Here is a 14,993-nt window from a genome sequence, read left to right on the forward strand (position 1 = left end):
TGGGGGCCTGTGTTTTTGTATGATGTATGGAGAAACGACAAGATAGTTGTGATGGAAAATGGCCAAATATTAGTCCGATTTAGGGAATAAGGCATCTAACAGATGAATTAGGTTTGATTTTGTTGATTGGTGTAGTGGAGATGTCTGGGGTTGGATGGTGGAAATGTATGTCACAATGAGTCTACCAAAAAAGTTTTTGCCTGGATAAATCAACTATTAGATTAATATGAGTTAAAAAATCTGATCCAACAATTTACTGTTGCAAGTTGGCTTAAAGGAAAGTACAGATCAAATTCTTTTTGGGACTAAAATCCAATGTCATCTTTCGCATATCAATGAAAACCAATCGTTAGTTGCAAAAAGATGATGTTGGACAGCATTCACATGATCTGAAGGTCTGGGAGGAAGGAGAGAGACATCTGCTCTGATATCACCTAGGAAACAAAGTTTGGTTAGTGTATCAGTGAAAAAGAGGATTGGTATCATGGCAAGAGCAATTCGCCACTGAACTCAAACTGTTTGGTTTTTTGAAGAATGGTAGTTGTATGCTTTACTATCTGTGCCTTATTTCTTATGGCTGGGAACCAACAAAATCCGTTCACTATTGTGTTTTGGAGCAAGGTACAATGGCAAGATTTAGCAGATGACAAGCTATTTGAATTTGCCTTCTAGTTTTTCCTGTTGAGACTTCTTCACCTTCTTGGTTCTTCTGTTTCAGTTGTTAAGGTTTTTAATGATGGAGTAGGAAGAAAATGTCTTTCAAACTCGCCATTAGAGTTTAGATAGGGTATTTTATTTTTCTTTCGATTAATTGTAGCTGTTAAGTTTGATTCTATTCAATTATTGATCAGGTTAAGTTTTTAAATTACTTTTTAGCAAACATAATCATTAGGAGTAATCGCTGCCACTAAATTTCATAATTCACAATAATCTGCTATCCTTGTCTAGGTGGTAAGAATTATTTTGGCCTAAATATTTCTTCTTGATTAATTATTTTATTTTGCCCAAACAATATTTATATAAAATAAAAGAATGCTCACATGTCTTGTTTATTTACGAAGCATTAATTTTCAACCTTGAAGCTGAAAAAATACCAATTTACTAATCCATCTTACAAATTATTTAAACCTTAACTTCCTAAGAGGAATAAAGTCCTGATAATTATAAAAGACACAGAGGATAAATTTTTCAAATGATATAATGTAGCACAACACTTACATGATATACAGAACTTAAAAATCATTAAATATAATCTCAATCTTTGTATCAGCAATTAATACTGATTTAATGGTTCAATTTACATAAAATTTATAATTAATTAGAAAAATAAAAGTTAATTAGCAGTAATAAACAATACAATACAAATTGGTAGGGTAACTTATTAGCCTAATTTTTAATTTCACACTTGATTGGTGGGGATGGTTTTAAAAATGTTTACTTCAATGGTATTAAATGTATAAAATTCACAGATATATCAACAAGTCTATACATAATACATATTTGAATATTGCTTGCCCACAAAAAAGAGAGCGAAAATATATTCATTTACACACACAAATAATAAGCTACTTAACGTATAAATAATATATCCCCTTGAAAGGGAATTCAAACAATCTGATATTTTACAAAAGTTTTAATAGTTTTTACATACATTTTAACAATGCAAGTTAAACACAATCATTGAAAAAGTAGCAGAAACAAGTTATATACAAATAAGTAATAAATAAATAAGTACATAAAAGTAGAAGTGCTAAATGTTTATAATAAACAAGTAATGATACTGAGAAGAAAAGCACGAATACTGTAAAAAGTCAAAATAGATGTACAACTATTGGGGTTTACAATATAATCAAGATACGGCTTTTATTAGAGTCATAAAATAATCCAAAATTCATAAAAAATAAATATATAATCACAAAGAGATCACAAAAACGATGGATTCATCCACTCCTGGGAATGTGAAAAATGACTAGTGTAATAGATTTATTACTGCACAAATATATTATTGATGTGCGCACACACATTTGTATCTACATTAATATAAATATAACTTAGTCATTCGAGGCAGCCACACACAAAACAATCAATAAATAATTATCAAATGCAACATAGTGAAGGTGTAACAAGACAAATTATGATTTTTTTAAAAATAAATTAACATTCTCTTTTAGCCACGAATTTAGGGTTTGTAAGTTAAAAACGCTCATATTACTAGTAAATATATTTTCCTAAAATTCATTAAATATTAGACTGACTATTATTAAACTATTTTTGATTGATATTTCAACCTACGTGGTTTCAGAACAATAGACTTTTTCAAAATTAACAATTTATTATATTCTGTTACTAGTTTAAATTTACTAGATTTCAAACTATTAACGGCTATTAAGCTGCACTCGAATATCTGTTTACACTACTAAGATAAATATAAAGTTCAAATAATAAAATGCTCTAAAAATGTGCAAACTTACAGTAAGTAATTTTAACTGAATAGCTTTTCAGAAAGTAATACAGCCAACAAAAAAAAAAAAAAAAAATACCCTTTTTTGGTGAAGAAAATAATACTACAAATTCTAATAGACTAATCAACACTAGTTCAACTAAACAATAACAAAAAAATTGCACAATTAATTACAGATAACTAACAGCACACAGATTACTAATTAAACATAATAAATGCAATGGTAGCATATGAAGCTTCTAATGGCACATTGACTAGTTTTGCAAATGACGTTTAAAAGCAAAATGCATTATGCAGTAACAGAGAGTTTAATTACTCTGTTGAGCTTTCTTGTTTTGGAATGTATCATCCCGATGAAAAGTTCCAGACCTAGTTGTCACAGAAGATGGCTTAATCTTATTGTTATTAACACTAGTTTTAGTTGGCAGATTACTAGGTGTTCGGGTGCGGGTCACCTGCTTAGCTGTAGTACTAACTTGTTTTGCAGATGAAGACTTTGTGGCAACACGAAATGTTGACTGACGCTTCAAAGCGCCAGACTTGGGATCTGGTTCTTTAGATGTAGAAGCCCTATTAAAATATTAACAATTAAACTCAATTATTAATACATTCACATCTTAATTTTATATCAGCCATCCATCTGTTTTGGTTTTATTTAACATTCAATATCATTCCCAACTCTCTGTTTAAACATACCATTTATTCTGAATGTTCAACATATGAGTATATCTCACCTGTGTATATCATAATTATTTTTATTGAATTTTCTCTCTCTGCAATGTGTGATTGTAAGTGAACAAGTAATCACTTATTATTAATATAAACTGTACTAAGCCTGCCATCACCAAATTAGAAACAAAAATAAACTATGAAGTGACTTGAAAGCCAAGAATTTGATCAAACTAAAACTTTGAATATAGATCGAGCCTCATTTTACATGAGAAAATTTTAGAAAAAAAAAACTGTGACCTATAATCAACCAAATATGCTTATGGTGATAATTTCTGTTTTTTAAAAATCTTTTTGTACTGCTATACTTTATGGCCACTAGAGGATATTTTCAAATCCATCTCCAAAAATAATTAACGTTCCATATTTTACCTAATCTTAAATACACAAATATTTAGATAATGTACCCCAACTTCAGGCCAAAATATGATATCACTCATCCCTAAAATTAAGCATAGATAATGGAAAAATAATATCTTTCGGCAAAGGAAAAATGAATAGACAACATTGTTTATCCTGAAGACAAAGCAAAAAATCTGGACAGGATTTTTATAGACACCATGTCCATAACACACACAGTTATGGAAATCCGTAAGGAAGGCTAACATTGGCAATCACACCCTGAGTGCCATTAAAGAAATATTCAGAGGATAACAGATGGCAAATAAAAATAGGCTTTTTATTAATGGAAAAGGACTACACAAGGATGCTGCATATCACCCACACTATTTGAAAGGATGCTGCATGTCCCCCACACTATTTCAAAGTGTTAATAGCACAAGAGGAGGAAGATATAAGTTACCTGATCACAGAAAAAGCTGACTGATATGAAGGAGTTCTTAAGATAAATTGCAATAAAACTAAATATCTATGCATGAAGAGACAAGAGAGCAACAAAGCCAATATTAGGGAAACTGAGAAGGATGGTCTAACTCTGGAAACTGGGATCCATAATACAAAGTGACCTTAGAACAGATGTAGAAATCGAAAAAATTATGATTAATGGCAAAAACGGGGTGGGAATAATTAATCCCTGTTATTGAGCAGCTATAGGTCTGTTCCAACAACCACTTTTGAATGTCCAGAGCATGTGCAGAACAGATTTTGGGAGGGAAAAACCTGTACTACACATGCTTTCTACAGTTTCGGACAATCAGAAGTGGTTGTTGTAGCTATGTTAGTTACTCATAGTTATGTGTAACTAATATGTTAATAAAAACCAGAACTGATATATAAAGCATTGATGGAAAGTGTAATCTAATATATATCAGATATGGGTCCCTCTGTCGCAAATGCGGCAGAGAGTCTGAAACACCAGCTCATGAGCTGGGAAAATGCCCCAACAACTCCCTCCTTATAACACGCTGGCACCACAGGGTCAAAGAAGAATTGATGAAGTTCCTTGAAAGAAAAGACTTCACCTGCTTCGAGGAGGTCTATTGTATTGACACCGACGGATCCGTAAGATATGCCGATATTGTCGTGTTTACAAAAGTCGGAGACACGGGTCTTGTCTTGGATCCGACGGCAAGATTTGAAAGTAATGACCTCGAACAGGAAGGTGGAGTGGAAAGGGGAAAAAAGAAAATATATGAAAAATGCGTCCCTTTCCTTAAGGAAAAATTCCGCGAGACCTTCGGAGAGAGAGAGTTCACCGCGAGAGGCCTCTGGTTTGGATCTCATGGAATAATACCAGATAGAACAAGGAGCTTCTTAGAAGGCCTAGGTGTTAGCATTGGGGATATTGCGATCTTGGCGGAAAATATTATTTTGGACTCCCTGGGGATCATACACCATCACCTGCATGGGAATTAGCTCGGAGATTATTCTTTGTTTTATTTATTTTAATATGTTGACCTCTCTATTTGTGTGTTTTAACGTATTTATTCATTAAATTATTTTATTTTATTAATACTATTTTTTTTTTTAAACTTATTTATCCATTCAAGTGTTTCCTGTAACCGGTTTTTTATTATATTTTCCTTTTAATCTATGTGTTAGTCTTATTCTCGTAAAATGTATCTACTGCTGTGACTATGAATGATGGTCTGATCTCACATTACCGTCTAATATTGAATTTGTTTAGCGGGTCACTGAAGAGGATCTAGGAGGGTGAATTCCGGAGAGCGAATTTGTTGATCGGGTGAATTGAAAAATTGTGAAAGGGTGAAATTGGAGCAGCAGAAATGAAAAAGAAAAATAGGAATGAATGAAACATTTGTATTTGTTGTACAGACGAAATGGATTGTAAAAGGAAACTGTAGGGGGAAAAAAATTATTTATTATATCTTATTATTGTATCTCCAATACAATACATACCATGTATGTGTAATTTATATATGTCCGATTACGGATTGATAAATATGCTATGTGAGATAGCAACCTAATGTATTTAGGGAGCATAGATAAATGAAGTATTTCTCTCTCTCTAGAAAGCAACAAGAATACAAAAAATCGAAAGGGTAAGAAATACTGTTATAAGGGGAAAAAGAGAAGTAAGAGGGAATATCCCGAGAGTTGAAGAAAAAAGAAAACTCAGATGGTAAAGATAAGTAAAATAGATGAATGGTACAGGATTCTAAGACTGGTAATGGATTGGGAGATTGAAGGAAAAAGGAGAGGAAGACCGCCTGTTATATGGAAAGAAGGAGTGACAGAAAGTATGGGTGGCAGGGGATTGATGGACTAGCAGAGATGGAAGCACATGCCAAGTTTGGTAGAAGAAATCTTCAAAGTGAAAAAAGCCTAATAACAAAAATAAATAATAAATAAATGTTTTCATGAATCTTTGCAATTTCCAATCAAACGGACAAAAACATAATGCACAATAAATTTTATCATAGAAGTAAATAAATAAAAGTGATTATTAAAAAAGGCAAATGACCTGTTCTCCTTGAAGTTGTGAGATGTTGCTTCAGATGATTCGTTAGCTAACCTTCTACCAGCAATAGGCGTTCTTCTCTCAGCTGTTCCAGGGCGAGATACCCTTGCTGTAGCAGGGGAAGAGGTCCTCGAAGAATCTGAAGAAGATATGGCTTTACCGGTCCCGGACATTCTTCTAGGCTGAGCTTCAGGTGTTTCTTTCCTAGCTGGTTTTGGATCAAGATACCTAGATTTCACCTATATTAAAAGTAACAAGTAATTAATAATATAGAAAAAATAAAAGTTAAAGATTGATATAATCACACTGTTAAATTAATATGAACAACTAAAGAAATATTTCTAATAATAGAAAGTAGTTAGAATCTAATCCCCTAAAAAAGAGATTAGGTACACTACTGGGAAGAAGGGACTTCATCGGTATCAAAGCTTTAAACATAGAGAAGACTTTTTATTTATTTTTTTATTGTTACCATTGTTCTTTAGCATAATCTCTTCTTTCAAAAGCCACTTAATTGTTACCAACCTCAATTCTCAATTTAAATTTTAAATAAAGTGATACATCAGATTAAATATAATATATTATTTATTAAATAAATCAAAAATTTGTATCCTTTTTTGTCTCAACACTTTTTATTTTTCACCAGTCCAACGTTTCGGCCATTCTAGCCATCCTCAAGGACATCTTCAATTATAATTTCTTCCTCACATTAATTTAGAGTTTCTTTTCCAGGCTATTTTGCCCAGGTCATTTCATTTATTATAAGTTAAAAGCCTATTTTTTATATTTAAAATCATAAATATTTAATTTTTCTTATATACGATTATCCACACAAATTCACTACCATATAACAAACCATTTATTATAATATAAAACATTTAATATAATATATTATTTATATAACTATAAATAAAGAATTGAAGGTAACAAAAGGAAAACACTTCAATTAATAAAGCTAGAATGACAACTGCTAATATGATTGAATAAAGTTCTTCATCCATGAACAAAACAATAAAAGGCAAAGAAAACATGGTTTACAGGTATATTTAATATTTCTTCAATATATATAGTAGAATTTCAATTTGGTAAATCAAACCATCACCTCAGTAAAACTGAAAAATTACAAGAATAATTGTATTAGTGCGTGTAAAAAGAATAAATTCAATATTTTCCTAACGATTTATAAGTAATAAGAATGACAAATGATTTTAAATTTAAATTGAAGTTTAATAAAAACATATAAGCAGTATATGCACAGTAGCAGTTTTAGTTTCTGATTGAGCTCCTAAAAAAAAAAAAAAAAAAAGTTCCAGAATGATATAAATATTATGCCAAATATTGTCAGAATTAAACTAAAATAACAATTACAAAACTATGACAAAACACACCTGTGACAATTTACTGGGTGTCTTTGGTTTTGGAATTGGCGATTGCGTAGATTTAGGAGGTTGATTGCTGGGACCAACAGCTGTTTTCCTAACAATTCCAGATGAAGGAGCTGGTGATTTAGGTTTGATCTCAACAACTTTAGTTGATTTACCAGTTTCCTAAAAAGAATAAACAATGCTAAGAATATAATCAGAAGACTTTATCTCCTAAATAAGGAAAGAGAGAAAAACTAACACTAAAACAGGCACAAACTTAAAATTTATTACACCAATGAGTCAAAAATGGTAAATGCTGCTACGTTTATCATTAATTTACCATTAATAATGTTTATCATTAATTTACCAATAAGTTCAACTTCATTAGGGTGTTTCTTATACAGATAATGTTACTATGATATATGCTTTATCAGTCTATTGAATCATTGTATGACACTGTAATCAGATATAATTAACCAATTTTTAAAAACTAAACATAATACATTTAAATCAATTCAGAAATTATGTAATCCACCTATATACAAAGCTATGGTAGGTTGAATATATATTTTACATTATCAAACATAAATTACTTGTTTGATGTTAACCAGAGATGGGGAAAAATTAGTTTTAGCTGAAACTAATAGCTAAAATTGCCATCGATACGACCCTTATTATGAATGAATCATTGATAATAAATATCGTATCCATGACAAATTTAGCTATTAGTTTTATAGTTGCCCAACTCTGATGTTAGCATGTAAGTAAAAGAGAAAAAGGATAGAAGATGAATAATAATAATAAAGGCTTAGTGAACCTGAAGGTTCGATGTCGAAACCACCAATAGTTCTCTACATACGTCTATCCACTAATGCCCTTCCAAACCCAAATCTACTAAATCAGTTTTGGCGGTTTGCCCAATGGTTTAATGTTTATTAACACTTTATGAATTTGCTTGTTACTAAGCCCTATATGTTTAGTAACAAGTGTAACTAATAACTATATATTTAATATGCCCATCTTATACGTAACTGTAGAACCTAAATACTTGAACATGTTAAAATGCATTTCCACCTATACCTATATCACGGGAAATTGCTCCTGTTTCTACTGCTTATCATTTATTAGAGGATGAATAAATAACTAAAAATACAATTCTAAAAACGGAAGAAATAAAAAATATCAATCATACTCGAATATATATAAGATAAGAAAGATACCCTAGACGCTGAAACAGGCCTTGGACCAGGAGTAAAGACAAGGCAGGCTGCTTCTTGTATTCTTCTTCGCAATGCAAGATCCATTTTGGCCCAACTAGTTGTTCGTGCGGCTCGTCCAGCTTGTCTTATCAAACAGTCCTCAATCGATGTCTCTAATTTAGTCAGTAATTCAAGAAACTCCTACGTTACATCAACAAAAAAAAAGATATTATTTAATAAGACACTAAATAAGTAAGAGATTTACTACAGTATAAAGTTGTCTATTTGTAAAAAAAGATGAGATAGTAGAAATTCAGAGAGTGATTATGAACAGAGGATTAACTAAACATCAAATGCATTAATCAATTTTGCTAAACATAAATGCGTTTAAAAATCATTTAATGTGATCAGATATATCTTATAATCTTATAGCAGAAAAATATATATAAATAAAAAATAAAAAAATAATTTCATTAAGAAATTAAAAAAGTAAGGACGAATTAAACATATTTTAATTATTATATTAAAAACAATGTTACCAGTTTCCAATCAATCACTTCAGGATCAGAATTATTTATATCAGATAAAATAATCTTGATCCTTTTATATGATTGGCAAGCCTGATCTGGAGACAATGATTTAGAAACATTGAGAAGTGTTTCTTCCAATCTTGTGACGGTCCAGCTATCTTCCTGACCAAGTGTCATGAATCTATAAAGGAAATAAAACTGGGATTAGAAACTATTTTAAAATATAGAACCTGAATTTGGATTAGAATACTCACGCCTGACTAGCTAGTATGGAGGCAAAGTGCTGGCCTATATATTTTACAGTTGCTTCATGAAGTTTCGAGTTAAGAGCAAATACTGGGTTAGCCCAACGCACATTTGGAATAGTGGCTTCTAACTTATCACAACCCATTACAGTTTCCAAAACATTTTCATTACTCTAAAAAAAAAATAAATAAATATACAATTGTATAAAATTAAATGAAATAATTGAAACAGCTATTTATTTTATAGTTTTACATTCACAAAGAAGGGCTGGAACAGTGCTGAATAATTAAAACTTTTTTTTGATAATAATTCTTATAACGTTTATACCAAGTTCAATTGACATTGCCCAAGTTGTTAAAATATACATATATATAATATAAAGTTATCAAGAAAGGCTATCACTAAGTAACAGTTTATGTAACAAGTAATTACGTTGCCTCAATGGAGTATATCACTTCAGTTTTACAGTTAAGATTTGATTTGATTTTGATTTTGATTTTAAAGATTAGACCAAAATTGTATTTGAATGAACATTTTCAATGCTCTGTTGGTGCAGTTTAGGTGCAATAAATCTGAGTTTTAGCACTGATTAATTACTGTAGATGAAAACTTCGATATACCATTATACACCAGAAACAAAAATACAGTCAAACAGTGGACTGCAAAGGGGGAACTGGTTCCAAGAAAAACAAAAACTGTTTTCTCAGCTGGGAAAGTGATGGCGACTGTTTTTTGGGATAGTCATGGAGTTACTTTAAGCGACTATCTTCAAAAAAGAAATACCATTACAGGAGCGTACTACACACCATTACTTGACAAGCTGAAGGCAGAACTTGTGGAAAAGGCCATATTTGCAGGAAAAGAAAATCCTGTTTCACCAAGACAAAACACTATCTCACACCTCACCAGTTGCCATGGCGAAAATCCAGGAATTACGGTTTGAACTGCTTGATCATCCTCCTTACTCACCAGATCTAGCCCCAAGCGACTTATTTTAGTTCCCTCATCTAAAAATTGTGCTCGGAGGACAGAGATTTTCTTCAAATGAAGAGAAAATCACATTCGTGAACATTTACTTTGCGGAGAAAAACACCGAATACTTTTTGGATGGGTTACAAAGATGGTAGCATATCTATCTGCCCACGATAATCAATAGGTCTGGAAGAGTAGATTCGGAAGTCTCAAAAAGAATATCGAATGCCAATTCTGTCTACTAGACGATCTGTAATACTGTTGTCGGAAAAAAAGAATTGGGGCAGAATGAGAAGCTCCACCTGTTCAAGTCTGTCTTCTTACTGATACTTCTTTATGGAGTAGAGAGCTGGATCCTGAATGAGAGGTTACAAAGCCATGTTACTGCAACAGAGATGAAGTTGCTCAGAAGAATTATGGGGAAAATGTGGAGAGACTGTGTCCAAAATGACTGGATCAGGGAGGAGCTAAAGATAAACCTAGCATGTCTGCCAGATGGACCGCCACAGAGACCCAATCAAAACACTGGAGGTGAGGCCAGTGGGGAGAAGACCGAGAGGGTGACCTAGAATCTCATACACGCCAGCCATATGGGAAAAATTGTAAGGTGAAAAGGGAAGACTCTGAAAGAAATGAGGAACCTTGCCAGAGACAGGAATGCATGGAACCAATGATTGGAAGTACCCCCACCCTATAAGGCATAGGGATGGAAGAAAAAGAAGAAGGAAAAAACAGTTGAGTAATGTTCTATTCTTTTTCACTGAACATAAAATTTCTATAAGCAACTGTAGCTTATGGAACATTGTATATCCGATTTCTTTAGACTTAACAAACTCAAATTCTGAAGGCTTCTGGGAAAATACAGCCAGCTGCAGGATGTAGCAAATGCATTCAATGCCAGATAAGACCTCAGGATATAAAAACTGGATGGGAAAAATGTATTACCACACTATAGTGCAAAATACGACTAAGTTCAAACTGCACGATTTCCATCTTTTGAAGAATCAACAAACAGAACAATCTTATTTTAGTGGGTTACAATTATAAATAATTAGCTTTTGGGTCTCTCCAAGTAAAGGAGCCACCTTAAAATCTCAGCTCTATCAGGAAGTTACAAGCACAGTACTAATGATTGTTTCATGGCAAATAATGGTCACAGTATCAATATTTAGGAAAAACAACTTATACATAAGTATATATATGTGTAAATCCTGGCTAAATGTAATGAATTATAAAAATGTTTACCATATGAACTGTATGTTGTTTGTAACATTTTTCATGGAGCTCTTTAGGAAGAGAGGCAAATCCTTTAGTAGGCCAAATTTTTATAAAGTGTTTTGTAATCCATCTCAAGCTCTTTCGATATATTTCATCAAGGGAGTATGCTGCAGCCAATGGAAGGCATTCGACCACTCCAACTAAGCAACCAGAACATGGCTAAAAATGAATAAATTTAAAGTTAATGGTGAGTCGCTACTTCTATAAGAATCAACATATCACAAACCAAAATATTTTTAACTAACCATTGTATCTCTTTCACTAAATGATAAGAGAAACAAAATTAATTATTAAATCAAATTTCTTCCACTCATTTCAAGCAGAAAATGTTTATGTATTTATTTACATTTATTCCTAGAAATAGACAATAAAGCTTTAAAATTGATAATGATATCAATAATATACCTTTTTTAGCTATTTAAGCTGTGAACTATCTCCTTCCCTGATCTTGTTTTGGTAAAGATTTCATATTTTCATTTTCAAATGTTTAGTGAAAAAACTTATATTTAAAAATGAAGATTAATGCAATTTTAATTTTTAATACAATAGATTTTAATAAAACTTTTTCTCATGAAGACTCATTACTGTGCAGGGGAGCATCTCACAGGTCGTGAATACAGGCATGGTCTGTGGAAATTCCTTAGAAGTTCTTCCTGGCTAAATCCGATAGACTTGCTGACCAACAATGAGAGCAGTCCCAAAGGCTTGCTGGAGGGTATGAAGTAGGATTGAACATCCTACTCCATATGTTTTATAGTAACAAAATACCACAGTCATGGATCCTCCTGAGATAAACTAATCTCATGGTTGGGTCCGCGGATGGGAGCTACTTCAGAGGATTCATGGTGCAAATTGAAAATTAGAAATTTAAGCATAGAAACGTGGAACGAAAGATATTTGAATTCTGCTAGTGGATTTAATCACTCAGAAACAAGGTTAAGCTGTAGTCACCGATTGGTGGCATCAGCATCAAACTTATGGGTTTGCTAAACCTTTATAATTATTATAGAATAAAAATTTAAATGGGTTAATTTATATTTATATCAATCAGGAATTTTACTTTGTTGACAACAAATTTATTCAAATTAAAGCTTCTTTTATGAGAGACAGATTTTTCTGTTTTTGACAGTTTATCTTTCCTGACTATTTTTCTTTTAATTCCCTTTATATAGTGGAAACAAGACAACTCAAAATAATTACTAAGTACACATTCAGGATTTAACTTTTGTTTTTCTATTACCTTATGGAAGAAATGACAATATTTGACTTTTAATGTATACATGATAACTTCCTTAAGACCTTCTAAACATAACATGTCAGCCAGTGTTGCTAATTCCACAATATTTATTGTTTCTGGGATTTGACTAGCACCACTGTAGATGTGACATAAAGCAAAGTGGACTGTGTTGTAGGAAAACCTAAAAACAAAGATTTGAGTAAGATTAAAATACAGAAAGTAAACATATGCTCATGTGAGTAAAGGAATCTTGCTAATCGATGATAAATGCTGATATTGCAATTTGAAAGTTCAAAATCAATAACATTATCTACAACTAATCACTTATATATTTATACTCACAACAAAACTGTTACTATGAACTATTTTTGAAAAAACAAACAGATAAAACACAAATAATATATGAAGAATGGAATATGGTCCGGGTGCGGTAAAAAAAAAACTCAAATAGTAGATAATTATACTATTTTATTGAGCCAACGTTTCGCCCCATGTTGCAGGGCTTTGTCAGGGCTAAAAAAGATACGAACACTATAGTTACAAAAAGGAAAAAAGAAAAAACATAAGTGTAAAATAACAAGGGTATAAAATGAAAAGTAAGATATAATAAGAAAAATTAAAGGTTGTAAATAGTAAATGAAAAGGATAATAGTAACAGATAGATAAGAGAAGAACTATCAAAGAAAGTACAAATAAAGAGATGAAAAAATAAAAAATAAAAATACAAATCAAATGAGACAGAATGCATACCTGTTTTGACGGCAGTCAAAGACAAAGTGACAGTTTGTATTGGGAGGAGTGGGGATGGTAGTTATGCCACAATAACGAAAATAATTTGTAAAGTAAACGTAGGAAAAAAGTATTTAAATTAGGTGAACAATAAATGGTAATATTAATATACATAATAGGGGGGAAAGAAATATTAATAAAAAAAAAAAACCAAAAACAAAGGAAAAGTAAAGTATAAAATAATGGGATACAATGTGTGTAAGTGATTAAGAAACAAAATATACCAAATAAGCGGGGATACAGAAAAGTGTAAAATATAATAGAAAATTAATAATAAAGTAATTAATATAAGTACACTTAAGAAGGTAACACATGAAATTAAAAGATAGATACATGAATATAAATGAAACAGGAAGGATAGTGAATATAAAAATAATTACAAAAAAAAAAAGTGAGAATTTAGAGAAACAAGAATAAAAGATATGACAAGAAAGTGGGCTTCTGAAATGCAGAAAAAAGTAAAAAAAAAAAGTATTATGTTCAAAATGTGTCGATATGTAAGGGAGATGCAGTCTTTTTGATGCAGCAAATTATGATTGACGGAATTCTCAGTCAAGTTTATGTAAATGGACTCTGAGATGAGACGTACGTATACGGAAGCAACCTGTACTGAAAAAGTGGTGGAGTGGGTTGAGAAGAGTTGAGGACAGGAGAGATTGGAGTAACACGGTTAATGTAAGAATCGAGTAGTTTGTTAGTAATTTTCGGAGGGAAATTGTTGTTAAATAGGATCTGTTTAATACGTTGTATGTTGGTCTGGTAGTATTGAGGGTCAGAAAGAGAAAAGGATCGGTGGATAAGATTCTTAGGAACATTAATAATTTGGTGATAAGGGTGTTGAGAAAAATAGCTGAGGAGTCTACCAGAATAAGTGGGTTTGGTATACCAATTAGTGGATAGGGAGCCATCGGAATTTCTGATAATAAGTAGGACAAGAAAAGGGAGAGAATGGTCAATTTCACCTTCAACAGTAAATTGAAGACGAGGGTGGTAGGAATTAAGGGCTGATAGGATCTCGGGGATTCTGTCAGGATTGAGGACCAGGAAGAGATGGTCCACGTTCTTTTTAATGAAAATTATGTCTTGTGAGAAGAGAGGTATTATAGAGTCGAGAAGGTCATTAAGAACAATATTAGAGATATCTGGAGCAAGGCAGTTCCCCATCGTAAGTCCGCTAATTTGGTGGTAAATTTCAGAATTTTTCAAAAATCTTGAAAAGTCAGGTAACTAGAATTACAGCAAAGTTCTAAAGCAGAAAGAAATGAGGTGAGGTTAAGCGTGGTATGAGGTTGAATTATAGTCCAGTT

At 31.9% G+C, this 14,993-nt stretch overlaps 1 protein-coding gene across 3 annotated transcripts in view; it reads right to left on the reverse strand.

The window, feature by feature from the left end:
• Positions 1-1,180: 1,180 nt before the first annotated feature.
• Positions 1,181-14,993, reverse strand: part of LOC106677801 (serine-rich adhesin for platelets) — a 24,149-nt gene continuing 10,336 nt past the window's right edge. For all 3 annotated transcript variants that reach the window (XM_014415935.2, XM_014415934.2, XM_067050611.1), the window contains 8 exons: positions 12,901-13,078; positions 11,628-11,819; positions 9,419-9,582; positions 9,174-9,345; positions 8,656-8,835; positions 7,460-7,618; positions 6,075-6,310; positions 1,181-3,031 (listed from right to left, as the gene is read on the reverse strand). In XM_014415935.2, coding sequence (XP_014271421.1) covers positions 2,770-3,031; positions 6,075-6,310; positions 7,460-7,618; positions 8,656-8,835; positions 9,174-9,345; positions 9,419-9,582; positions 11,628-11,819; positions 12,901-13,078 — 1,543 coding nt within the window. In that variant the 3' untranslated portion in view covers positions 1,181-2,769. The remainder of the gene's footprint in view (positions 3,032-6,074; positions 6,311-7,459; positions 7,619-8,655; positions 8,836-9,173; positions 9,346-9,418; positions 9,583-11,627; positions 11,820-12,900; positions 13,079-14,993) is intronic.

This window comes from Halyomorpha halys, unplaced genomic scaffold (genome assembly GCF_000696795.3).
Source record: "Halyomorpha halys isolate HHAL.00 unplaced genomic scaffold, Hhal_1.1 Scaffold108.1, whole genome shotgun sequence".
NCBI classification, from domain to species: domain Eukaryota; kingdom Metazoa; phylum Arthropoda; class Insecta; order Hemiptera; family Pentatomidae; genus Halyomorpha; species Halyomorpha halys.